General features: G+C 64.6%; 14 protein-coding genes across 14 annotated transcripts; 8 read left to right on the top strand and 6 right to left on the bottom strand.

Moving 5' to 3' along the window:
- Positions 1-174: 174 nt before the first annotated feature.
- On the top strand, positions 175-842 carry RPS17B (40S ribosomal protein S17.e.B; the record flags this gene model as incomplete). Its single annotated transcript, XM_060264768.1, has 3 exons — positions 175-177; positions 373-615; positions 654-842. The coding sequence occupies 3 exons, from the start codon at positions 175-177 to the stop codon at positions 840-842; spliced, it is 435 nt and encodes a 144-aa protein (XP_060120751.1).
- A 355-nt stretch (positions 843-1,197) lies between these two features.
- Positions 1,198-2,285, top strand: MJAP1_000800 (uncharacterized protein; the record flags this gene model as incomplete). Its single annotated transcript, XM_060264767.1, has 3 exons — positions 1,198-1,918; positions 1,941-2,093; positions 2,116-2,285. 3 exons carry the CDS (start codon positions 1,198-1,200, stop codon positions 2,283-2,285), a joined length of 1,044 nt encoding a protein of 347 aa, XP_060120750.1.
- A 40-nt stretch (positions 2,286-2,325) lies between these two features.
- Positions 2,326-3,600, top strand: MJAP1_000799 (uncharacterized protein; the record flags this gene model as incomplete). Its single annotated transcript, XM_060264766.1, has 1 exon — positions 2,326-3,600. The coding sequence occupies one exon, from the start codon at positions 2,326-2,328 to the stop codon at positions 3,598-3,600; it is 1,275 nt and encodes a 424-aa protein (XP_060120749.1).
- A 10-nt stretch (positions 3,601-3,610) lies between these two features.
- zuo1 (hydroxymethylglutaryl-CoA lyase) lies at positions 3,611-4,957 on the bottom strand (the record flags this gene model as incomplete). The annotated part of the gene is made up of 1 exon (XM_060264765.1): positions 3,611-4,957. One exon carries the CDS (start codon positions 4,955-4,957, stop codon positions 3,611-3,613), a length of 1,347 nt encoding a protein of 448 aa, XP_060120748.1.
- A 52-nt stretch (positions 4,958-5,009) lies between these two features.
- Positions 5,010-6,368, top strand: SES1 (serine--tRNA ligase; the record flags this gene model as incomplete). Its single annotated transcript, XM_060264764.1, has 1 exon — positions 5,010-6,368. The coding sequence occupies one exon, from the start codon at positions 5,010-5,012 to the stop codon at positions 6,366-6,368; it is 1,359 nt and encodes a 452-aa protein (XP_060120747.1).
- A 6-nt stretch (positions 6,369-6,374) lies between these two features.
- MJAP1_000796 (proline--tRNA ligase) lies at positions 6,375-8,550 on the bottom strand (the record flags this gene model as incomplete). Its single annotated transcript, XM_060264763.1, has 2 exons — positions 6,375-8,191; positions 8,214-8,550. The coding sequence occupies 2 exons, from the start codon at positions 8,548-8,550 to the stop codon at positions 6,375-6,377; spliced, it is 2,154 nt and encodes a 717-aa protein (XP_060120746.1).
- Positions 8,551-8,645: 95 nt separating this feature from the next.
- Positions 8,646-10,337, top strand: SEC65 (signal recognition particle subunit; the record flags this gene model as incomplete). The annotated part of the gene is made up of 4 exons (XM_060264762.1): positions 8,646-9,536; positions 9,703-9,714; positions 9,777-9,787; positions 9,890-10,337. 4 exons carry the CDS (start codon positions 8,646-8,648, stop codon positions 10,335-10,337), a joined length of 1,362 nt encoding a protein of 453 aa, XP_060120745.1.
- Positions 10,338-10,393: 56 nt separating this feature from the next.
- MJAP1_000794 (uncharacterized protein) lies at positions 10,394-12,913 on the bottom strand (the record flags this gene model as incomplete). Its single annotated transcript, XM_060264761.1, has 1 exon — positions 10,394-12,913. One exon carries the CDS (start codon positions 12,911-12,913, stop codon positions 10,394-10,396), a length of 2,520 nt encoding a protein of 839 aa, XP_060120744.1.
- A 408-nt stretch (positions 12,914-13,321) lies between these two features.
- On the top strand, positions 13,322-15,161 carry MJAP1_000793 (uncharacterized protein; the record flags this gene model as incomplete). Its single annotated transcript, XM_060264760.1, has 4 exons — positions 13,322-13,381; positions 13,505-13,528; positions 13,551-13,892; positions 13,983-15,161. 4 exons carry the CDS (start codon positions 13,322-13,324, stop codon positions 15,159-15,161), a joined length of 1,605 nt encoding a protein of 534 aa, XP_060120743.1.
- A 21-nt stretch (positions 15,162-15,182) lies between these two features.
- Positions 15,183-15,754, bottom strand: YAH1 (mitochondrial matrix iron-sulfur protein; the record flags this gene model as incomplete). Its single annotated transcript, XM_060264759.1, has 3 exons — positions 15,183-15,534; positions 15,557-15,599; positions 15,625-15,754. 3 exons carry the CDS (start codon positions 15,752-15,754, stop codon positions 15,183-15,185), a joined length of 525 nt encoding a protein of 174 aa, XP_060120742.1.
- Positions 15,755-16,006: 252 nt separating this feature from the next.
- On the top strand, positions 16,007-17,164 carry MJAP1_000791 (uncharacterized protein; the record flags this gene model as incomplete). Its single annotated transcript, XM_060264758.1, has 1 exon — positions 16,007-17,164. One exon carries the CDS (start codon positions 16,007-16,009, stop codon positions 17,162-17,164), a length of 1,158 nt encoding a protein of 385 aa, XP_060120741.1.
- Positions 17,165-17,190: 26 nt separating this feature from the next.
- On the bottom strand, positions 17,191-18,879 carry slp1 (WD repeat-containing protein slp1; the record flags this gene model as incomplete). Its single annotated transcript, XM_060264757.1, has 2 exons — positions 17,191-18,609; positions 18,667-18,879. 2 exons carry the CDS (start codon positions 18,877-18,879, stop codon positions 17,191-17,193), a joined length of 1,632 nt encoding a protein of 543 aa, XP_060120740.1.
- A 164-nt stretch (positions 18,880-19,043) lies between these two features.
- MJAP1_000789 (uncharacterized protein) lies at positions 19,044-20,125 on the bottom strand (the record flags this gene model as incomplete). Its single annotated transcript, XM_060264756.1, has 5 exons — positions 19,044-19,058; positions 19,083-19,273; positions 19,303-20,052; positions 20,076-20,090; positions 20,113-20,125. 5 exons carry the CDS (start codon positions 20,123-20,125, stop codon positions 19,044-19,046), a joined length of 984 nt encoding a protein of 327 aa, XP_060120739.1.
- A 121-nt stretch (positions 20,126-20,246) lies between these two features.
- On the top strand, positions 20,247-22,526 carry UTP5 (Small subunit (SSU) processome component; the record flags this gene model as incomplete). Its single annotated transcript, XM_060264755.1, has 1 exon — positions 20,247-22,526. One exon carries the CDS (start codon positions 20,247-20,249, stop codon positions 22,524-22,526), a length of 2,280 nt encoding a protein of 759 aa, XP_060120738.1.
- Between the last annotated feature and the right edge of the window lie 6 nt (positions 22,527-22,532).

Raw genomic sequence — 22,532 nt, 5'->3', positions numbered from 1 at the left:
TGGGGGGTACAGGGGCATTTCCGAATTTTTTCCGTAATGCCTCCGCCGGGCCTTGGTAATGTACATTGTCACGTGAAGTGTTCAAAACTACAAGCGGAGCCACGCAGGAAGGTGCGCCGTACAAAGTGCCTCTGCCAGCGCTGCCTTTTCCTGTTCCTACAACACTAGCACAGTATGGTGAGTGACATAATGATGTGCGTTGGGCCGGCACGTCTTGCATGGTGTTCGGCAGATGCGCCGTCTGCGGAGCACACTGCGCCTCGCCTTGACCCGCGCTTGGCAGCATGGGAAAAGAGGACAGAGGCCCAAGCACTATGCGAGACGAGCTTGCCCATGCACTCTCTCTTTGAGGATAAAGCTAACACCTAACAGGGTCGCGTTCGTACCAAGACCACCAAGCGCGCCGCTCGCGTTCTCATCGAGAAGTACTACCCCCGTCTCAACCCGGTGGACTTCCACACGAACAAGAAGGTCATCGATGAGGTCGCCATTATCCCCTCGAAGCGCCTGAGGAACAAGATTGCCGGCTTCACCACCCACCTGATGAAGCGGATTCAGCGTGGCCCCGTCCGCGGCATCTCGTTCAAGCTCCAGGAGGAGGAGCGCGAGCGCAAGGTACGTTTTCACCCCCCGTCATTGTACTTACACTCCAGGACCAATACGTGCCCGAGGTCTCTGCCCTGGACTCGTCGGTTGCGCCGCTTGAGATCGACCCTGACACCGATGAGCTGATCCACAGCCTCGGCTTTGACAACCTCCCGGTCACGGTCACCGCCCCGGTCACCCTCTCGCAGGTTCCGGAGCGCAAGGGTCGCCACGTCCCTGGTGCCGGCCGTCGTTAAGCCGTTTGCATAAAATACGGCGGTATACGCTAGTGTGCCTACAGTAGGCGTACTAAAAATACATCATGTAATGCATGTTTCCTTTGGCCAACGGCTAGAGTCGTACTTGGCACTGTGTGTATGGGGAGATGGCAGTGTCAAATGACACACTGGTTCCGATAGTCTGGCGCGGATAGCGCATAGACCTCGCCCTGCTGCGACCCAGTCGCGTTGCGCAGCGAACACCTCGGGATAGTTTCGCCGAGTTTCGGCGCGCTCCACTTGTCGAGTCGGGCTGTGGCCAGATCCGAGCCCCTGTCATTTCCCTGTTTCGTTTGTGATGGACGCGCGGTACCGTAGCTGGTGTGGAACGTACATGCGGTCGAGCCCTATGGGCATGTACTGCTTCTACAACGGCTCGGGCGACAATGGTGACGCAGTGACGTGCTCAGAGGCGCACGGATACGCGATGCTCATTGCGGTGCTGCACGGCAACCAGGCCGACTTTGACGGGCTGCTGTCCTTCTTTCAGGCCTACCGCAACAATCATGGCCTGATGAAGTGGCAGGTGCGCATGGACTCGCGCCAGCAGCTGTACGTCGCGGAGGATGCCGAGGACTGCGCCACGGACGGCGACATTGACATTGCCACGGCGCTGTTCCTCGCTGCGCGCAAGTGGCCGCATGGCTCGCAGATGCACCCCGGCGGTGTGTACGGCGCAGAGGCTGCGCGCCTGTGCGACGCGCTGATGGCGCACTGCATCCACCCGTCGCTCCACGTTCCTTTGCTCGGCGACTGGTGCAACCAGGACGGGCGCGACAACCAGCGGCTCTACAACTCGACGCGTAGTTCCGACTTTATCCTGTCGAGCTTCCTCCTGTTTCACCTGAAGCACCCCGACCCCCATGCGCGCTCGCGCTGGCAACAGGTCCTCGAAGCGACGCTGCAGGTCGCGCTGACCCAGATGCAGCACACTCATACGGGCCTCATTGCCGACTTTTTGGTATACGACTCGCGCCATGGCTGGCATCCCCCGCGCGGCAAGCACCTCGAGTCGAAGTACGACGGCGAGATGAGCTGGAACGCGTGCCGTACGCGTACGTAACTTGACTCACCCAGCGTGGCGCCTCGCGCACTATTACGCCGTGAGCGGCGACCAGCGCATCCTGCCTCTGCTCCAGGCGATGCACCGCACGCTCCTCTCGTGCAAGTTCCCCGCGGTGCCCGCCGGAATCCGCGTGCGCGACGGCAAGGCATTGGTCGACTATTCGTGTATGTCGCCGCACTGACCCAGCGCGTGCCTACATTGCCCCCGCGGGCTACCTGTGTTATGCCCTGGGCGACTCGCAGAACCAGCTTGCTGCTGTGCGTGCGCTCGATGACGAGGAGCCCGAGTACTTTGGCGACTCGATCGACCTGGTCATTGCCGAGGAGGCCATGGCCGCTCCGTATTGGCTTTCGTAGTGTTGCTCCACGTGGCTCGTGCAGGGGCCACGCTGCTGCCATGGCCCTGTGTTCGGCGAGCCGCGGCGCGAAGCGGATGTTTGTGCGCCCCAAGCGGGCGTACTCGAGCCGCGCGCCGCCGTACGAGGCGATTGCCGTACCGAAAAGCATTGATCGCCTTGCCGCGGCGCTTGCCGACCAGGCGCGCGTCGACGCCGAAGTCGGCGATCCGATCTATTCCTACCGGCGCCCGCTTGGCACGGTGCCACGGTGCTACGACCAGCTGTACGCGCCCGACGTGCCGAGCGTAGTGCGCAAGCCCAAAGTGACGTATTTTGATAGCGAGCGCGAGGTCGATGCGCTGCTGCCCGGCGCGTTGGCGCGCTGTGGCACCGTCGCCAAGTCGGTGGGCTTCGACCTGGAGTGGAATATGGGCCAGTTTCCCGGGCGCACGGCCGTGATGCAGCTCGGCATGGCAAACAATATCTACATTATACACCTCTCGGCAATGGGTTGTGTGCCCCAGAGCATACGAGAGATGCTCGCCGATCCGCATATCCTCAAGGTCGGTGTCGCGGTGCGCAACGACGGGCACAAGCTTCGGCGCGACTTTAAGCTCGTGAGCAACGGGCTGGTCGAGCTAAGTGCGATGGCCAAGGCGCTCGATCCCAGCCGCTGGAAGCACCGCCGTCTGCTCGTCAGCCTGCGCGACCTGTGCCAGTCCTACCTCGACCGCACGCTGCGCAAGGACGCAGTGCGTGTGAGCCGGTGGACCAATACCCCCCTGTCGCACCTGCAGCAAGAGTACGCGGCGAGCGACGCGTACGTTGGCCTCGAGCTCTTTCACCAGCTCGTCCTGCGTACCTATGAGCGGGCGACACGGCGGGTGCTCGAGCAGCCCCCCGCCGACCTCGCCGCGACGCCGTACGAGGCGGCGATGGCGGTCGTGCGGCACGCAACCAGCAGCGTGAGCGACGCGCCGCCGAAGCCGAAAAAGGCGCGGCCAAGTCGTCTCGACAGCTCCTTTGGCCCCGAAAAGAAGGCGTACCAGCGCGCACTCGCCGCGTGGCGCACCAAGCAGCTCACCCTGGTCGAGCTCGCGTCGCGCGCATGCATCCGCATCGGCACCTCGGCGCGGTACGTGATGCGTGCGCTGGACGAGGAGCTGGCCGCGCAGCGTGCGGCCGGCCGCCCATGCCGCCTCTCGGACGAGGAGCGCGAGCGGCTCCGCGCCGAGTTTACCTCTGCTGAGGTGCGCCGCAATGCGCGCTTCCACTACGTCTTTCTGCGCGACCATCACGTATTTACGCACGCCGAGCTTGCTGCGATGAAATAGTGTATACTACTTAAGCGAACGCATCACCCAGCGACTTGTCCTGGGCGGCCTGGTGCAGCGCGGCCTGAGCGCTGGCCTTGTCCTTCTCGCACGTCTCGCGCAGGGCCTGCACCGCCTCGGGCTCGAGCGCAGTGCAGAGCGCGTCGAGCGTGGTGAGCTGCTTGTCGAGGATGCTCGCCGACGGCGTCGTGCCGTCCGGTTGGAAGTAGTTTGCCTCGGCGATGAGGGTGCGCAGCGCCTTCTTCTCCTTCTTCAGGTTCTTCTTGGCAGCCTCGCGCACCTTCTTGGCGTCGGCACGCTGCGCCTTCTCGGCCTCCTCCTTCGCGGCGGCGTCGGCAGCCGCCTTTTCGGCCTCGGCCTTCTTGCGCTCGGCCTCAGCGGCGGCGGTAGCGGCAGCGTTGCCCGGCGCACCCGGGCGGCCCTTGTTCTTCTTGGCCTCACGCGCGGCACGCTCCTGCGCACGGAACTGCTTGATGCGCGGGTCGACCGACAGCGCCTTGTCGACGAGGTTGCGCAGGCGGGCGTTGTCCTCCTTCTTGCGGCGGGCGCGCTCGTTGCGGTTCTTCTTCTCGGTGTAGCGCTTCTCGTCGCGCGAGTCGCTGCCCTCGTTCGCCTCCTTGTCGAGGTACTCGAAGCTGCGCCACGAGTCAAAGTCGTAGAAGAAGTTGTAGAACTCGTCGACCTGCTCCTTGGTGCTGTTCTCGTCGCCAAGCGACGGCACCGGCGTGTTCTTCGAGAAGCGCGCCTCGCGCTCGAAGACAGGGCCCCACAGCTCAAAGAAGCGCTCGGGAGCCTCCTTGCCAGTCGGCACAGCCTCGTCGTCGATGCCCTCGTCGACACTGTCAAACTGACGGCGCTTCTCCGGGTTCGAGAGGATCTCGTGCGCCTTGGCGACACACTTGAAGAAGGAGTCGTCGTTCGCAAGGCCAGAAGCGCCCGCCTTCTTATCGGGGTGGTGCTTGAGAACCTTCTTGCGGTGCGCAATCTTGATCTCGTGGTCGGTGGCCTTGTAGCGGCGAGACGAGAGACCGAGGACCGCGTAGTGGTCTTGCGACTTCCACTCCTTCGGGTCGCTCTCGAGCAGCTCTTCGCTCTCGGGCTCCTCACCGATGTCGTTGTCCAGCTCGTCCACCTCGGCGTTCGCCGCGGCGTGGTCGGCGAGGCGCTGCTTCATCAGCGCGTCGTCCTCCGCAAACGAGCTCTGGTGCAGGCTGCGGCGGATGAAGCCGAGGAAGGCAGGGCCCGCAGGCTCCACCTTGGCGGTCGTCAGCGGCACCGCCGAGGTCGAGGCAGCGGGCGCAGCGTAGTTCGCCGGCGCGGCCGGCAGCGCAAACGGAATGTCCACAACGGGCACCATCGTAAAACGGGGGAAGAAGAAACACGTGACCCATCACGGTCTCGTTCGCAACATGATTGACCTGCAGCAGCTCCAGGTAGAGAAAGGCGGCAACCCCGAGGTGGTGCGTGAGTCGCAGCGCAAGCGTGGCGCGAGCGTGGAGCTCGTCGACGAGGTGCTCGGCCTGTACAAGGAGTGGGTGCAGCTCGAGTTCCAGCTGAACAACCTCCAGCAGGAGGTCAACGCGACCCAAAAGGCGATCACCGCGAAGAAGAAGAACAAGGAGAGCGCCGACGAGGAGCTCGCCCAGAAGAAGGAGATCGATGCCAAGATTGCCGACTTCAAGCCCAAGGTCGCCGAGGCGGAGCGCGTGATGCGCGCCAAAGCGGGCACGATCGGCAACATTGTCGGCGACAACGCCCCGGTGTCCCAGACCGAGGACGACAACGTGACCACCAAGACGTGGCACCCCGACGGGCCCAACGGCGTGTTTGAGAAGAAGGACAATATCCTGTCGCACCACGAGGTCATGTACCGCCTCGAGACCTTTGACACGGAGCGCGGCGCAAAGATCGCCGGCCACCGCGGTTTCTACCTGACCGGCGACGGTGTCGACCTGAACCAGGCGCTGATCAACTACGGTCTCGACTTCCTGCGCAAGAAGGGCTTCAAGAAGATCATGACGCCGTTCATGATGCGCAAGGAGCACATGGCCAAGACGGCGCAGCTCGAGGACTTTGACGAGGAGCTCTACAAGGTCACCGGCGACGAGGACGACAAGTACCTCATTGCCACGTCCGAGCAGCCCATCTCGGCGTTCCACTCGAACGAGTGGTTCGAGAAGCCTGCCGAGCAGCTCCCGATCAAGTACGCGGGCTACTCGACGTGCTTCCGCAAGGAAGCCGGCTCCCACGGCAAGGACACTTGGGGCATCTTCCGCGTGCACCAGTTCGAGAAGATCGAGCAGTTCTGCATCACGGACCCTGCCAGCTCGTGGGCGATGCTCGACGAGATGCTGCAGAACTCGGAGGAGTTTTACCAGAGCCTCCAGATCCCCTACCGCGTCGTGGGCATCGTGTCGGGCGCGCTGAACAACGCGGCGGCGCAAAAGTACGACCTCGAGGCCTGGTTCCCCTTCCAGGGTGAGCACAAGGAGCTCGTCTCCTGCTCGAACTGCACCGACTACCAGAGCCGGCGGCTCGAGGTGCGCTGCGGCATCAAGAAGCAGGGCGACTCCAAGAAGCAGTACTGCCACATGCTCAACGGCACGCTCTGCGCTACGGAGCGCGCGCTGTGCTGCATCGTCGAGAACTGGCAGACGGAGGAGGGCCTGCGCATTCCCCCGGTGCTCCAACCCTATATGCAGGGCCGCGACTTTATTCCGTTCACGCGTGCACTGCCCAAGGGCACCACGAGCCAGAAGCGCAAGTAGAGCTAATTAGTAGCTACGGCCAAACATCGTCCAGCGCTTGGCAGCCTTGCCGCACTGGGGGCACTGCTTGCCCTCGATCGAGGGGTAGGGCGTCTGGTCAAAGGGAATGCACAGCGACTTGGCGCCCATCGAGGGGGCACGTTCGTCCTGCGCCTCGCCCGAGGTGACCGTGCGCGCACTGCGGTCCTTGATCTGATCCTCGCACGCCTCCTCCTCGCACCACGGGATGATCACATGGTTCTTGGCGTTGAGCGTAGAGGTAAACGCGTCCCACTCGGTGACCACCTTGCGGTGGTCGCGGAACTCGGCGTTGGCGCGCGCGTACATGTCGTTGTGGATCGTGTTGAGCAGCGCAGGGATCGTCTCGGCGATCGTGTCGATGGGGAGCGACTCCTTCGCACCATTGTCGCGGCGCACACCAACGACCGACTTCTTCTCCAGGTCCTTGGGGCCGATCTCGAGACGGATCGGCACACCGCGCAGCTCCCAGTCGTTGAACTTGAAGCCGGGGTTGTAGTTGTCACGCAGGTCGGCGTGCGCACGCACGTCCGCCTTGGTCAGCTCGTTGGCGATGCGCGTGCACGTCTCGTTCACAGCGTCCTTGACGTCCTGCGCAACCTTGACACCCAGACCACAGGGGACAATCGCCACCTGCGTGCTCGCGACGCGGGGGGGCATCACAAGACCCTTGTTGTCACCGTGCACCATGACCATCACACCAATCGGGCGCGTAGATAGACCCCACGAGTTCTGCCAGACAAAGAGACGGCCCTCGGGCTTGCCGCGCGTCTCGTCCGTCGCCTTGGGGTCCTGCACAGTAATGTCAAACATCTTGGAAAAGTTCTGGCCGAGGCAGTGCGAGGTACCGCCCTGGATACCGCGGCCGGTCGTGGGGATGTAGCCCTCGACGGTGGTCGTGTACAGACCACCGGCAAACTTTTCCTTCTCAGACTTGACACCGGGCACGACGGGCAGCGCAAGCAGCTCCTCGTACACGCGGCGGTACAGGTCGAGGATGTGCATGACCTCCTCGCCGGCCGACTCCTGGGTCAGGTGCGCGGTGTGGCCCTCTTGCCAGAGGAACTCGCGCGTACGCAGGAAGGGCTGGGGGTGCTTAAACTCCCAGCGCACGACACTGTTCCACTGGTTGAGCTTCAGGGGCAGGTCACGATGGCTCTGGATCCAGCGCGCATAGTAGGGGTACATCACCGTCTCGGACGTGGGACGGATCGCGACGGGCTTCTCGAGCTCCGACTTGCCGGCGCGCGTCACCCACGCGACCTCGGGGGCGAAGCCCTCAATGTGGTCCTTTTCCTTTTCGAGCACATCCGACGAGACAAACATCGGGAAGTAGCAGTTCTGGACACCGATCTTCTTGATCTCGCCGTCAAAGAACTTCTGGATAGACTCCCAGACAAAGTAGCTCCAGGGCTTAAGGATGTAGCAGCCACTCACATCGTAGTAGTCGAGCATGTCACCCTTGCGCAGCACCTGCTGGTACCATTCGGGGAAGTCGAGGTCCTTTTGCACCGTAATGCCGATCAGCTCGGCGTCGGCGATCTTTGCGTCCACCGCCTTGGCCTTTGCGGCGGGCTTCGCGGCAGGCGGAGCCGGGGTAGGGGCAGCGAGCGAGCTAAAGGCGGCGACATCGAGCGGCACCTTGGTGCTCTCGAGGTAGGCCTTGAGCGCCGCGCCGGTCACAAACACCGTCTCGGACGCGGAGCGCGCGTGGACGGCGTACGGCACATCCGACCCCACGATTCCTTCGTCAAGGAGGACACGGACCTTGCCCGCGTTCGCCTCGGTCACATTAAAGGGCGAGACTGGGTGAGAAGATGCACGTACCATCGTCCTTGGTCGCGTCGAGTGTCGCGCGCAGCAGTTCCGGAACAGCGAGGCGCAGCTCCTTCAGCTTGAGGTGTGCGCCGATAGCGCTCGTGTTCGTCTGCGTCTGTTCGTCCGTCACGACGATCACAGGCACCGGCGTATCGTTCTTGGCGGTCTTGGGCTTGAAGACGAGCGTCTTGAGCAGGTGGTAGCCGCTCGGCAGCTCCGCAGCAGGGAGCGCAGCAAGGGCCTCGCCCCAGGCAGCCTGAGACTCGGCAGCCTGGTGCGACACGGCCTTGGGAGCGGCCGGCTCGATGGAGAGCGACGACAGCGCGGCGAGGAGGGAGTCACTCATCAGTGCACAGAGCAAAAAGGCGCGGCGCCGCGCTGCTGTACCACGTGGCTTAGTCAGCAGCTTCTTCGCGACCGCCGTGATTGCTGTAGACCGAGATGGCGGCGCCGCACGCAACGGTGGAGGAGTTCAATGACGACACAGACGTGCGTAGCGCGCCGCACGATGTACTTACGCAGTTCGACTTGCCGGGCATGTCTGCGCAAAATGCAGGCAACGTGCCGAGCATGGATATGATGCAGGAGATGATGGCGCAGATGACTGGCGGCGGCGCGAGCAGCGGCAGTGCGCCGCGCCATGCCGCGCCGAACGTGGCAGACGATGGCGAAGAGGACGGCCCGCACAAGCACTGGACGTGCGTGTACCCCATTTATCTCGACGCAAAGCAGCGCTACCGCAAGGGGTGCCGCCGCGTTGCCTACGAAAAAGCGGTGCTCCACCCCAACAGTCAGTATATCTCGAATGCGGCCAAGCAGCTGCGGCTCGAGTACATGCACGAGCCCTATCGCACGCATCCCCGGGACTGGGCAAATCCGGGGCGTGTCAAGATCAAGCTGCACAAGGACGACGGCAGCCTCGTGCGTTCTGACCTCCCTACGAAACAAAAGCTGCTGGAAGCGCTCGCGACGACGCTGCAGCCTGTTGCCGGCGGCAAGCCGCCGCCGCTGCCGGTGGTGAAGCAGCCCAAGAGCAAGCGCGGCGCGCCGGCGCGGGCGCGCAACCCGATGCGCGAGCGTGAGCGTGTGATCCGGCGCATTGCGGTGGACGAGATCTATCCGCCGCACTCGCCGGCAGTGCCGGCCGGGATGCTGGGCATGGACCTGTCCAAGATGGCCGGCGCGGCGGGTGCGCTGCAAAACATGGGTCCTCTGGGGAGCATGATGAGTAGCATGGGCCTCGGTGGCGACGATGACGAGGAGGAGGAGGAGGAAGAAAAGCCTGCCGCGCCTCAGCAGCCCGCGCTCGGCCGCCGCCAGCGCAAGCGCGTCGTGCGGATTGCGCGCTAGCGGTAGTATACACACCTCCACTGTAGCCATCCAATCACATGGCTCCGTACACGGCACGCGACACCCCCGAAAAAGCCGCGGAGCGCCGTTCGTCTTGCCACGGTGAAGATTTTTGCTGAGGATGTCGTTTTCGAGGAGCTGTTATAAGTGGGTGTCACACGTTGTGAAGAAGGGGGGCTGATGGGGCGTACTTTTTTTGTCGCGTTTTGTTTCGTTTTTTAGCTGTGGACGTCGTACGTGTTGTCGACTGACCCCTAGCTGGACACAACATTGCATCGTGCCCGACGGCCGGCAACCCGACTTGGTAAGTGTGCGAACAGAGGATGTAACCGCAGCTACAACTGCAACGAGCAGGGCCACGTCTCGTCTGACTGCCCGCAGGAGACGATGCCCAAGGCCTGCTTCCGCTGCAACAGCACCGAGCACCTGTCGCGCGACTGCCCGACGCAGCCCGCCGAGAGCGCGCAGAGCGGCCAGGAGTGCTACCGCTGCGGTGAGGTCGGCCACATGGCGCGTGCCTGCCCCAAGAACCCCACTGGTGCGCGCGGCAACAGCCGCGGCTGCTACAACTGTGGCGGTGCCGGCCACATTAGCCGCGAGTGCCCGTCGGCCTCGGGTGCGATGGGCGCCGGCGCCGGCGCCGGCGGCGACGGCCCCAAGTGCTACAACTGTGGCCAGTTCGGCCACATGTCGCGCAACTGCTCGCAGCCGCCCCAGCGCTCGTGCTACTCGTGTGGCTCGGGCGACCACCTGGCGGCTTCGTGCCCTCAGCAGACCGCCTAAATCGGTGTGTGGATTCGTACAAGCGATAGGTGTGATTTTGTCGTGACTATTGGTAACTAGCATTCGCCCTTGAGCATATTCCCAGGGAAAGGATGATCATAGCCTCCCTCGTCTTTGGGCCGAAGCCAAGAGGTATACTGCGTGTTGTGATATGCATCATGGTGCTTTTCGATGTACGCCGCCGTGGGGAAGTCGGGAGGCGAGCAACCGACATTGATCTTGTCCACCTCCTGCCAGACACGAACATAGTCCACGCGCATCACAGCAGGGAACTCGGCGCTGAGTACGTCCCAGTTCACCCAAGCAAAGGAAGACGCAATGCCGAGGTTCATCAGGATGTACATGGGCTCCTGAGGGATGAGGCGCTGCCCCACCTCTGTCCTTGGGTTCGGCCCAAGCGCCGTGGCATTAAAGGTGACTGCAGGCTCCTGGGACAAGGTCCACGTAATGTACGAGTCAGGGCCGCCGCCTGGACTGTACTCGAAGCCGTATTCATCGTATTCACCCCCCGTGTATTGATAAGCGGCGTCCGTCGTATTCACCTTGGCAGACACCGCCTGCTGGAAGGAGGAGCCGGTATAGTCATTCAGCTTCGCGGCATGCTTCGAGTTGTTGTGATTGATAAACCCCCCGTTCGCCTGCGAGATGTTGTACGCATCGTCAAAAGGCGCCACTTGGAGCGACATGGACACCTGGCCATGCTCGTCCTCGCCATTGTTTGCTGCGGCTTCCAGCACATCGATCTCGGGCGCAGAACGGCCGACAAACGTGCCGTCGGGGTGCCTGGGGCCGGGGTGGTCGTCGCTGTTCGGGCATGTGCACCGGCTCAGGCGCTGCCCGGGCAGGAAACTCAGCGCTGGGCCGTACTGGTCCACATAGTGCCCGGACGTCTCGGCGGCAACGGGGCCGCCGCCTTGGCTGTCCAGGTAGGTCTGGTTCGTCATCGTGCCGACGTCGCACGAGTCGTACGAGTACGGCCACAGGCCCTCGGTCGACGCACCGTAGCCAGCACGACCGAGATTGCCCATCGTCCACACGGCAGGCCACAGGCCCGAGGCATTGTTCCTGCCGGGCAGCTGCAAGCGTACCTCCAGGTAGCCGCCCGTGAAGCAAAACTTGTTCCAGCTCGACAAGAGCCCGCCGCGGAAGTTGAGGCCGCGCTCAGGCTTCTCCGAGAGTGTAATCACCAGGTCGCCGTCTTGTGTCGTGATCGTCTCGGGGTCGTACCATTCGTAGTTCTCCGTCTGCCAGTAATGAAGATCCTCGGCTTGCCAGAAAGGATCTTCGCCGGGGTAAAACGAGCGCCCCGGCACATTGAATTCGTCGCTAAAGACCAGCTTCATGGGCTTTCCGTCGCGGAACCGCGTCCGGTTGCGCTCCTCCATTGGTGTGTCGGGGTCAATGAGCGAGTTGCGCAGGTGGTCGATGTTGAGTGTCTGGATCGGCGCGTCGGGCTGCTGGCCCAAGAGCTGCGCACGCGCGCGATTTTGGGTAAAGGAGCGGTAGGCACTCAGCAACGGGTAGCCCAAAAAGAGCATGAGCACAGACAGAACAAGCAGGATGAGCGCGCTCAGATTGGCAATGCCGCGAATCGAAAAGTGGTTTTTGCCCGCGAGCTTGCGCTCGTCCCAGTCGCGGTCTGCACCATAGAGCTGCTCCGGGTGGTCGCCGAGGAACACCTGCGACTGATAGTCCGGCGGCAGGATGAACTGGTCCGTGGACTGGTCCGGAAAAGACACCACCGAGTGGTCCGCCTCGCTCGTGTCGCCGACGCGCGGCGCATACGCACGGATAATCTGGCGGCGTCCCGGCGAGGAGAGCGGCGAATCGAGGCCGGTGTATGACGCTGGATAGGCGCCCGGGTACCTGTCGCTCATCACACCGGTATCGTCGCTCTCGGCCGTCCCGCGGCGCATAACCTCTTGGCGCTTGCCCGACATGTTCTGCGGCGTATCTGGAAGCGTCGCATGGGGATGCCGCTTCTGAAAGGTACCGGAGCGGGACACCACCGAAGACATGCGCGACAAGCTCCCGTATTCGTCGACGATGCTCGCTGCGAGCGACGGCGATGCGTTGCTGCGCATCGATGTGCGCGATAACTGCCGCGTCGGCGCACGGTCGTACGAGTCGATCACGTTGATCATGTCGTCGCTGTCATCTCCGTAATAGGTCGGGATATCAAATTGGCCGGCCGTACTCTGGTGCCGTTGCATCGACGGCGGCGTCGACACGCGCGGCGGTGTCGATGCGTGCGGCGGCGTCGATGGCGGCGGGGGTGTCGACTGCCGTGGCGCATCGCTCTCCGGCCACACCGAGTTGGCAGCCACAGCCCCGGGCTGTGCCTCCTCTTCGGGCTGCACGGACGACCAGCGTCCGGAGGGCATCTGCGGCGTGGCATCGTCGGTCGCAAACGCCTCCGCATAAATCACGGCGGGTGACTCGCTGTCCGGCGAGTCGATCGTGGGCGATGCTGCGAGCGTCAGCGTAGGAGGGAGTCGAGGTGTGGGGTGCAGCTGGCCCGACCCCGGCGTAGCGTCAGGCACCAGAGGCAGGTTTTTCACAAAAGGGCTGTGCATCGCCGTAGATGGCCTGCTCCCCCCCATTGCCTCGCCGTGGACGCTGCGTGGCAGTTCGTCGTCGTCGCTTGCGTCCGGAGAGCCGTACGCATCCATGATCGAATGATTGTCGTGTTCATCAAATTCTGGTGGTCGTGAGCCCTGTACGTTCGATTCCCGAGCGACCGGACCCCCTCCAGGGGGATCCACAGTCAGGTATGGCCCAGGGCCTGCCATTCTCACCGAAGTTGGGTGGTGGGTCAGAGCGACACTCGACTTGTCAAAAGGCACGCAGCCAAACAACTTTCGCTTGCAACACCGACGCGTTTCGCTGACTAAACATGTGTTGGCTGCGTACATGGCCGTGTGATTTGTCGGGCGGGCGAAATTTCCTGCATCCCTCCGCGGCGTTGTGGCGGTCTTTCGTAAATGGGCAGCGACGTCTTGGCACGGCGCCCCATCAAGATGGGCGGCGTGATTCCATCCTTGGTGCGCAGGAGCGCACTGGAGGTGGCTCGGGTTGCTAGGCCCGGGATCCTCCCGCCCGCGCGCTGGGCGCGCTTTGCGTGGCCCGCGCGCTTCGCCGCGACCGCCGCGCCTGCCGGGGCCGAGGGGAAGCCGTCGTCGGCATTCGAGGTACGTTGCGCGTCTTATCCAGAAACTAGGCCTCTCGCCGACGCTCTGTGCGCAGCTCACCGCGACGATGCCGCATGTGGCGGAGCCGACGCCGGCGCAGGCCGCGCTCATTCCGGCCGTCCTGTCGCCAAGTGACGTGATCCTGCGCGCGCATACCGGTTCGGGCAAGAGCCTCGCGCTGCTGCTCGCGCTGCTCGCGAAGCCCCGCCTGCTCTTTCGTCACGCAGGAAAAGCGCCGGCGGCCGGCATTTCGGCGTGGATCATCGTGCCGAGCAACGAGCTGGCGGAACAGTACATGGCGTGGGCGCGTGCGCTCGTCCCCACACAGCTCGCTACCTCGATGGACGCCGTGATCCAATGCGTGGTGCGCGGACAGGATGCAGCTATGCAAAGTTCCAAACTTCGGGAATCACCGCCGCATGTGGTAGTCGGAACACCGACGCGGTTTTTGGAGCTGCTGAACGAACCAGAGGGCCGCTCGCTGCTGGGCCTCGAGACGATCCGTACCGTGGCACTGGACGAGGCGGATGCGCTCCTCCAGCTCCCAGGGCGCTTTCCGAGCGCGAAGCAAGTGTGGCGCCACCAGACGCATAGCACGCCGGGCCTCCAGCTGCTGAACCAGGTGATGCTCCGGCGCGCGACCTACTCGGGGGGCGAGCGCCTGCTCACCGCCGGCCTCGAGCGCACCGGGCCCCGCCGTGGCCCCGAAAAGCGCCCGCCGGAGCATGTGCGCCGCGCGCAGTATCGCGGCGCCGAAAAGGCGCAGGACCTCGCGCCTGCGCTCCCGCGCGAGCCCGGCACGGTGCCGCTGCAGCTGATCTGCACGAGCGCGACGGCCAACTCGGTGCTGCGCCACTTTCTCGGCGCACGCACCGGATGGCTCCGCACCAACACGCGCGAGACACGCGACACGGCATGCTACCTCGACCAGACGGGCCTCACGGACGGCGCGTCGGCGTCGGCAGCGCTGCCCCGTGAGATTTCGCACACGTGCCTCGTCGTAGACACGCCGGGCGACGCGCCGTACGCGGACGCGGGCCTGCAGCTGCCGCCGATCCGGAACCTGGCGCGGAGCGCCTCGGACGCCGTGCCCCGTGAGATGCGCACCGAGCGCGCGCCCGTCTCCCCGTCCGACGGCCCGGAAGAGCATGTGATTGATGCGGCGCTGCTCGAGGCGCTTGCGTTTGCGTTTGCGGCCGATGGTGTCCAGAGCGGCCTCGCGCTCTTTCCCCCGCGCTGGAGCATGCGCAAGACGCAGGCGGCGCTCGAGGCGCTCGGCGTGCCGGTGCAGGTTGTGTCGCCCGAACGCCGCGCCGCGCCGCACGAATCGCCGGTGCTCTACCTGCTGCAGTCGAGCAGCGCGCGCGGCCTCGACGTGCCCGGCCTGACGCACGTCTTTTTGGTCGGCATGCCGGCCGTGGGCGACGCGGTGCAGTATACCCACCTTGCTGGGCGCGTCGCGCGCATCGGCCGCGATGGCCGCCGGGCGCCCGGCAAGGTCGTGACGCTGCTGCGTGGCCACAAAGGCCAGGCGCGCGACACGATCTCGTCGAACGAGGAAAAGATGTCATCGCTGTACAAGCGCCTCGGCCTGGTGCCTGGCCCCTTTGACCTTTCCTTGCTGGATGCGTAGGACCTATACCAGATTACATAGCTAATGACCCGGCTTGGCGCCGTCCACGTACATGTTGCGCGTCGCTGCGGGGAGCTGTACGTTGAGGCCGTCGAGCGCCTTTTCGACCTTGACCTGGCAGCCGAGGCGCGACGTGTCGGTGAGGCCAAAGGCGAGGTCGAGCATGTCGTTTTCGTCATCACCGGGCTCCTCGAGATGGTAGTATGCGTCCTCGTCGAGGATGACGTGGCACGTCGAGCAGGCAATCGAGCCCTCGCAGGCGCCTTCGAGGTCGATGTCGTACTCGTGCGCAATGCTCAGCAGGTCGTCGCCCTCGTTCGCCTCGACGGTCTTGATGGGGTTCCCATTCGAGTCCTTAAAGTTGATCTTGATCCTGCGTCAGCCACAACACCTACCCTGTCCCTGGCTCGGGGCGCGTAATGCCTTCGTGCAAGGAAGCTAGGTCAGCGCCACTCGTACATACGCCGTGTTGTATGCAGAAACCGGGTCGCAAGCGGTGCCGCGGGGGAGGCACGGCACACCGCAGGCGCGCGCAGTGCCATGCGCGGCGCCACCGCAAGATTGCGTCGCAGGACCTGTGCCACACTCGCCATGCTAAGCAGCGTACGGAAAAAACAATGTCTTCTCAATTCGGGCGTATTTCGATGAGTCAGCAATCTTTCCCCACCATGGCACGGACGCCAATACGAGCCGCCTTGGCGGGGATGATCGCATGGGTGGTGCTGTGCGTTTTTCAGTTTGGCTTTGGAATCTCGGAGCTCAATGCACTCGAGCACCGGCTGACTTGCACAGGCAGCGCCGCATGCTTTGGCCTGTCGAATAACGCGTTCGGACTGGTGACCACCATGTTCACGATCGGCGGCACGCTCTCGTCGCTGGCGTGCGGGAGCGTCGCGCGGTACATGCACGCGGGGCGTCGCGCGTGCCTCCAGGCGAGCGCAGCGTGCGTCCTGGCAGGCGGCATCCTCCTCTGCGTGTCGTCCTCGTTTGCGATGCTCTCCTTGGCGCGCCTCCTCCAGGGCATCGGCGCGGGGATCGGCGTCGTGCAGGTGCCGCTGTACCTCCAGGAGATCTCGCCGCCAGCGCTCAGCGGCGAGGTCGGCATCCTGAACCAGGTCGCGGTCGTGTGCGGCATCTTTGTGGCCCAGGCGACAGGCACGCTCGTCGTGTCAGCCAACGCGCCGACCTATTACGTTCCCCAAGTCAGCGCGGTGCTTGCCGCGTGCCAGCTGCTTATCGGCGCGCTCTGGGCGTGCGAGAGCCCGGGGTGGCTCGAGGGCGAGGGCGCGCACCTCGCCGCGGCGGCGCCCCAGAGCCCCGAAACGATCCGCAAGCGCCTGTGGGGCACGGCGACGTACGAAGTGCTGCCCACGCCGCCGGACGAGACCGCGCAGCGCACCGCGCCAGACTGGCGCAGAGACCCCCAGCTGCGCCGCGGCCTGTGGCTCGTTGGCCTCACGCAGGCCGCGCAGCAGCTGAGCGGCGTGAATGCCATCCTATACTACAGTACCGGCATCCTCTCGTCGCTCATGCCGACGCTCGCGAGCCAGATCGGGCTCTTGATCACGGTCGTGAACGGTGCCCTGACCTTTCCGCCGATCTTCCTCATCTCGGAAGAACGCGTGGGCCGCAAGGCGCTGCTGGTCGGCTCGGCGAGCGGCATGGGCCTCTTTTGCTTCGTGCTCGCGTACAGCCTCACGTACGGGTACGCGGCGCTGAGCGCGATCGCGATCCTGTGCGTCATTGCGTGCTTCTCCATGGGCCTGGGGCCCGTGCCGTTTGTGATCCTCCCCGAAGTGATTCCCGCACAGTACGGCTCGCTCGGCTCCTCGTTCGGCCTCAGCGTCAACTGGATCTCCAACATTATTGTCGCGGCCGGCTTTCCGCCACTGCGCTCGGCCCTCGGCGCGTGGGACCGCGGCACGGGCGGCCTGGTCTTTGTCGTGTTTGGCGCCGCGAATCTCGTGGCGGCAGCGCTGATCCAGCGCGATTATGTCTACTAGGAGTATTATGTATAGAATACTATCAACTAACGCAGCGAGCGCGGCGCAGCTGCGCCGCCTGCGCCCGGACGCGACGTGCCGAGCATGCCTTTGTAGCCCGAGCCAAGGATGCCGCGCTGCGCACCCTTGCTCTGCTCGACGCTCTGCTCAAAGACGCGCCAGAACTTGAGGCTCTCGTCGCTGCCGACCGTCGCGAGCGACTGGCCGTCGGGGCTCAGACTCGTGTGCAGGACACGACCGTCGTGCGCCGCCTGCACCTCGGCCACCTTCTGCCCGGAGGGGTGCGCCCACACGCAGAGCGCGCCTTCGTTGCTTTCCGCGCTCGCGACGCCGTGCGACGAGACAATTTCGCGGTAGTGCGGCGCCCACTGCAGCGACGTCACCTGTGCGCCAGTCTGGATCGTCTGCACGCGTGTGTTCTGCGTCGTGTTCCAAAAGTGGATGCAGCGGTCGGCGCTGCCGCCGCCCGTCGCGAGCAGGCTGCTGTTGTGCGGCGACCAGGCGAGCGCCTTGACCGCCGCCGCATGGTTCTCCTTGCGCATCTTGGCGACCGACGTGCGCCGGTCCCATACTTTGACCACGTTGTCGTTGCCACCCGAGGCGAGCAGCGCGCTGTCCGCGCGCCACTCCAGGCCACAGACCTGCGCGGAATGCGCACGGTCCAGCGAGCGCGTAATGGAGCTGCGCTGGCGGACGTCGTGCTCGCGGATGAGGCCGCTCGCGTAGCCCGCATTCAGCGTGCCGTCCGGTGCCCAGGCCAGCGCATTGATCGTGCTGGCGTCGGCGCCGCCGTTGGGGTCCGGCCGCAGCGTGCGGAGACGCATGCCGCGGTTCACGTCCCAGACCTGGGTGTATCCGCGGTCGGTGCCGACGGCAAGTACATTGCCGTCCGCGTCCCAGCGGAGCGAGGTGATGAGGCCGCCGCCACCCACGCGCTCGCTCTCCTCCTCGAGATCCAGCAGAAAGTTGGCCTCGCCCGTCTCGCTGTTCCATGTGTGCACGGCGGACTGGAGCGCGATCGCAATGACATTCTGCGACGACCAGTGCAGGAGATTAAAGTAAAAGTCGGGCACGATCGCAGGGGCGTCCAGGACGCGTTCCGGCGTGGTCGGAATCCGGCGCCGTCCCGCGGCGACGAGACTCGACGGGAGTGTGTTTTTCTTTGCGGCGTAGCGGCCGCGAATGTCCTTCGCAGCCGAAGAAGCACTCGGCGGTGCAGCAGAGAAAGAGAGGATGCGCTGGCCGTGCTCGACGTGGCACACTTCCTCGAGGTTGCCGTGGCCCTCGACGTCGTTCAGCGACGAGACCGAGGAGGAGATCGAGTCGGAGCGCTCGACGTAGGGAATCGACGCGAGGCTCTCACCAGCGCCATCCTCCAGGAACGGCTGCGAGGACGACCCGCTCGGGCGCCCCAGCTCGCGGTTGGGAATATAGCGATCGCCGCGCTGTGTGAGTTTTTAAAAGTAACTTACCGAAACCATGGCAGACGAGCGGCGGCGTACCATCGGCACGTCCGGCCCGTCCCAGTCCTTGGACACGACTCCACGTACACCGTCGTCGATGCCTGTCGGCACCGCGTCCTCCTTGTCCTTGCGCAGTTTCGGCGCCGGCGCCGGTTTCTGCGTGGCTTTGGCGCGGATCGGCGACGCGCCTGGCCGTGCGCGCACGTTGGTCGAGACATCGGTGAGCGGCGACTCGAGGCCAAGCGTCGCCATGCTGCGCGCCAGCGACGCTGTCGAGCCCTTACTCCGCGTCGGTGTCGAAGGACCCATCGAAAATATGAGCAAGCCGCGCCGGTCCTCTGCGAACTTTGTACACCTCCACATACACGATGTTGGTCCAACATCTATGGCTTCTTACGTAAACAAAGCGCAACGGCCTACGCGGCGCGGGTCTGGGTGAGGAGGGGGTGACGTACGGCCTGGGACACGGCCTCGCCCTGGTAGGCAGCCTGGTTCTGGTATCCGCTGGGCGCACCGAGCTCGGTCGCACCAGGGTACGGCTGCGAGATCGCGGCGCTAGTAGTAAAGTAGGGGTGCCGCAGCGCCTCGTCGGCGCTGATCCGCTGCGCGGGCTCAAACATGAGGAGTTTCTCGAGCAGATCGATCGCTAGGTTAGATGGATGAAGAAAAACGTACCGAGTGGGTGGACTTTGGGGTAGAGCTGCTGGAACGGCACCTTGGGCATGCGGGGAAGCGGGCGGTACTGGATCTCGGGCGAATCGTGCAGGATCCGCTTGATGGTATTTTCGTCGGGCGTGCCGAGGATGCGAATGATCTGGTTCAGCTGGTCGGTGTTGTCGCGTCCGCGGAAAATCGGGATGCCGCTGATCATTTCGGCCATGATGCATCCCGCGGACCACACGTCGATGCTCGTCGAGTACGTGCGGCTGCCGAGCAGGACATCCGGTGCACGGTACCACAGCGTAACCACTTCGTTCGAAAAGGTGTTGACAGGGATACCGAACGCGCGCGCGAGACCAAAGTCGGCGAGCTTGAGCTCGCCGCGCTTGTTGATCAAGAGGTTCTGCGGCTTGAGATCGCGGTGCAGCACGCGGTTCTCGTGGCAGAACGCCGTGCCCTTCAGCAGCTGGAACATAAAGCTACGCACGGTCGCTGGATCGAGCGCGCCGCGGTTGCCGTGGACATCCATGTAGCGCTTCAGGTCCTGCTCCATAAACTCGAACACGAGCATGAGCTTCGACTCGGTGTGGATCACGTCATGGAGGCGCACGACGTTCGTGTGGCGCAGCTCCTTCATGAGCGAGATCTCACGAATGGCCGTCGACGGCGTGCCCTCCTCGGCGTCGAGGTGGATATCCTTCAGCGCCACAATCTCATTGGTGAGGCGCGAGCGGCCTTTGTACACGGTCGCGTACGTGCCCTCGCCTGCGTCAGTCTTCGTAACGTACCAAGCTTTTCCAGCTCTGCGTTAGTCTCGATACGTACGGACGTAGTTCATCTCGCCAGGCGCCGATGGAGGCTAGCACGGCCCTGGCTGGACCGCGCGGTTGTTTGTCATTGCTGACTCATGCTGACAATTTGCGGCGCCCGAAAAAAATTGTGCCCGGTCTCTGACGACGATGGCGAAGAACAAGGCGGTGAAGCCGCCCAAGTCGCGGCCGGCGGCGACGTCTGCGCTCTCGCAGCCGCTGCAGGCCTCAAGTTCCGATGCGAATATTACTGCGTTCGCGCCGGATGCCAGTCTCTTTGCACAGCTCTCGCAGGCGGTCGATCGCTGCCGCCTGCGCGTGTACACCGCGAGCCCGGCGGGGCTGATGGCCGACTATCTGCTGCCTGAAGGCATGGCCTGCCACGCGATCGCCTGGGTGCCGCTCTCTGCTGCGGCGCCCGCCGAACAGGTCGCGCCCAAGAAGCGCAAGGCGCAGGCCAAGGCGCCGGCGCGCTCGGACGCCGGCGCTGCGCTGCACGTCGCGCTCGGCCTGTCCGACGGCACGGTGCTGCTCTATGCGCCGCACCAGGCCAAGGTTGTGCGCGTGCTGGTCGCTGCGTCGCCGGACAGCGCGTCGTCCGGCGTCAAGAGCCTCTCGTACAACGCCGCGCAGCGCCAGCTCTGGACCGCTACTGCCAACGGCTGGGTGCATCAGTGGGACGTTACGCAGCTGCACGGCACGGCGAACGAGCGTATTCCCCCGATGACACACTTTTTGCCCGACAGCAAGACGCCGACCAGCCAGGTCGCGAGCGACGCTTCCCAGCTCCTTGCTGCGCACCATGCCATTACGCTGTACGATACGACGAGCCGCCCTACCGAGGAGCTGCGCTTCTCGGGCCATGCGACGCCGATCACGCACCTCGCCTGGGCGACGGAGGTGGCATTCGTGAGCGCCGCCGCCGAGGACCGCCACGTCTATCTGTGGCACACGCAAGAAGAGAGCGGCGCTGGCCAGGCGCGTGCGATGCTCACGCTTGATGCGCCTGCGCGCCGTGTGCATACCTTTAATGGAAGCGACGCGGCCTACGTGCTGGCCGTGTCGGAAAGCGGCGCTGCGGCTGTGTACCGCCTCCCGGTCGACGCGCGGCCGAAGAAAGGACTCGCGACGGTGCAGGCTGTCGCGTCCGTGCACACCTCGTTTGAAAAGAGCGAGCTGATCGATGCCATTGTCTATGGCGGGCGCGTGCGCTTTGCGCGCGCCGTGAAAGGCGTCAAGATCGTGCTGGAAGACGCGCCGCTGTACGACGCGTCCGGCGCGCTCCTCGAGACGATTTCGCTGCAGGCGACGTCACAGCGTGCCGCCGCCGAGGCCGAGCACGGCACACAGCGCTACAAGGAGACGAACGGCGGGGCGGGCGTCCGTGCCGAGCTGCCCGGCCACGCTGCGAGCGCTGCGGCGCTCGTCGGCACCGGCCTGCTTCCCGAGGCGAGCGAGCGTCTTGCCGACGACCACGACCGCCTGATGGCCGACGGCGAGCTGGTGGACGAGCCGACGCTCGCGCAGCGCCTCAAGGCGCTCAAGGTGCAGCGTGGCGAAAAGAGCGCGCTCGGGGACGAGGAGAGCGAGTCGCCCGAAGAGCCCGTCGTGCCGGTCGGCGGCGCGTCGCTCGCCTCGTCGCTGACGCAAGCGCTGCACTCGGGCGATCATGCGCTGCTCACCTCCTGCCTGGTGCACTCTGAGCCGAACCTGATCCGCACGACGGTGCGCCGCATTTCGGGGCCGTTGGCTGTGCGCCTGCTCGAGGCGTGTGTCGAGCGCCTGAACCGCGGCGGCGTCAAGAGCAAAGGCGCGCTTGGCTCGTCGCGTGCGCGCGGCATTGTCGAGTGGATGTACCAGGCGATGACGTGCCACACGGCCTATCTCATGTCGCTTCCTGATCTCGTCGCGCGGCTTTCGCAGCTGCACCACTCGCTGGCGGCGCGCCTTGCGTCGCACCAGCGCCTGCTCGCGCTCAAGGGGCGCCTCGAGCTGGTGATGAGCCAGATCGATATGAATATGGCCTACACCGCCGACGAGGCGCCGATCCAGGTGCAGGGCCAAAAGCTGGGCAAGCGCAGCCAGCCCGCCGAGCTCGAGCGCCGCCAGGAGGCGCAGCGGACGCAGCAGCGGGGCCAGACGTGGGTCGAGCCGGAGGACGAGGAGGAGATTGAAGAGATCGGGCTCGATGCGCACGACTCGGACGACGAGATGGCCGTCGACGAGGAGCTGGACGAGACGGAGGACGTGCCGATGGGCGCTGACCTCGACGAGGACCAAGACGAGGATGACGACGAGGACGACGAAGACGACCTCGAGGACGAGGGGGCGTACGACCTCGACGACAGCGACGCAGAGCCGTCCGACGACGAGGACGACGGCAGCGCCGACGAGTCGCTCGAGTCCGCGTCGGAGGACGACATGGAGTAGACTGTG

The sequence above is a fragment of the Malassezia japonica genome, chromosome 1 (assembly GCF_029542785.1).
Source record: "Malassezia japonica chromosome 1, complete sequence".
Lineage (NCBI taxonomy): Eukaryota > Fungi > Basidiomycota > Malasseziomycetes > Malasseziales > Malasseziaceae > Malassezia > Malassezia japonica.
The sequence above is the reverse complement of the archived record's forward strand: the minus strand, read 5'-3'. Positions and strand labels throughout refer to the sequence as shown.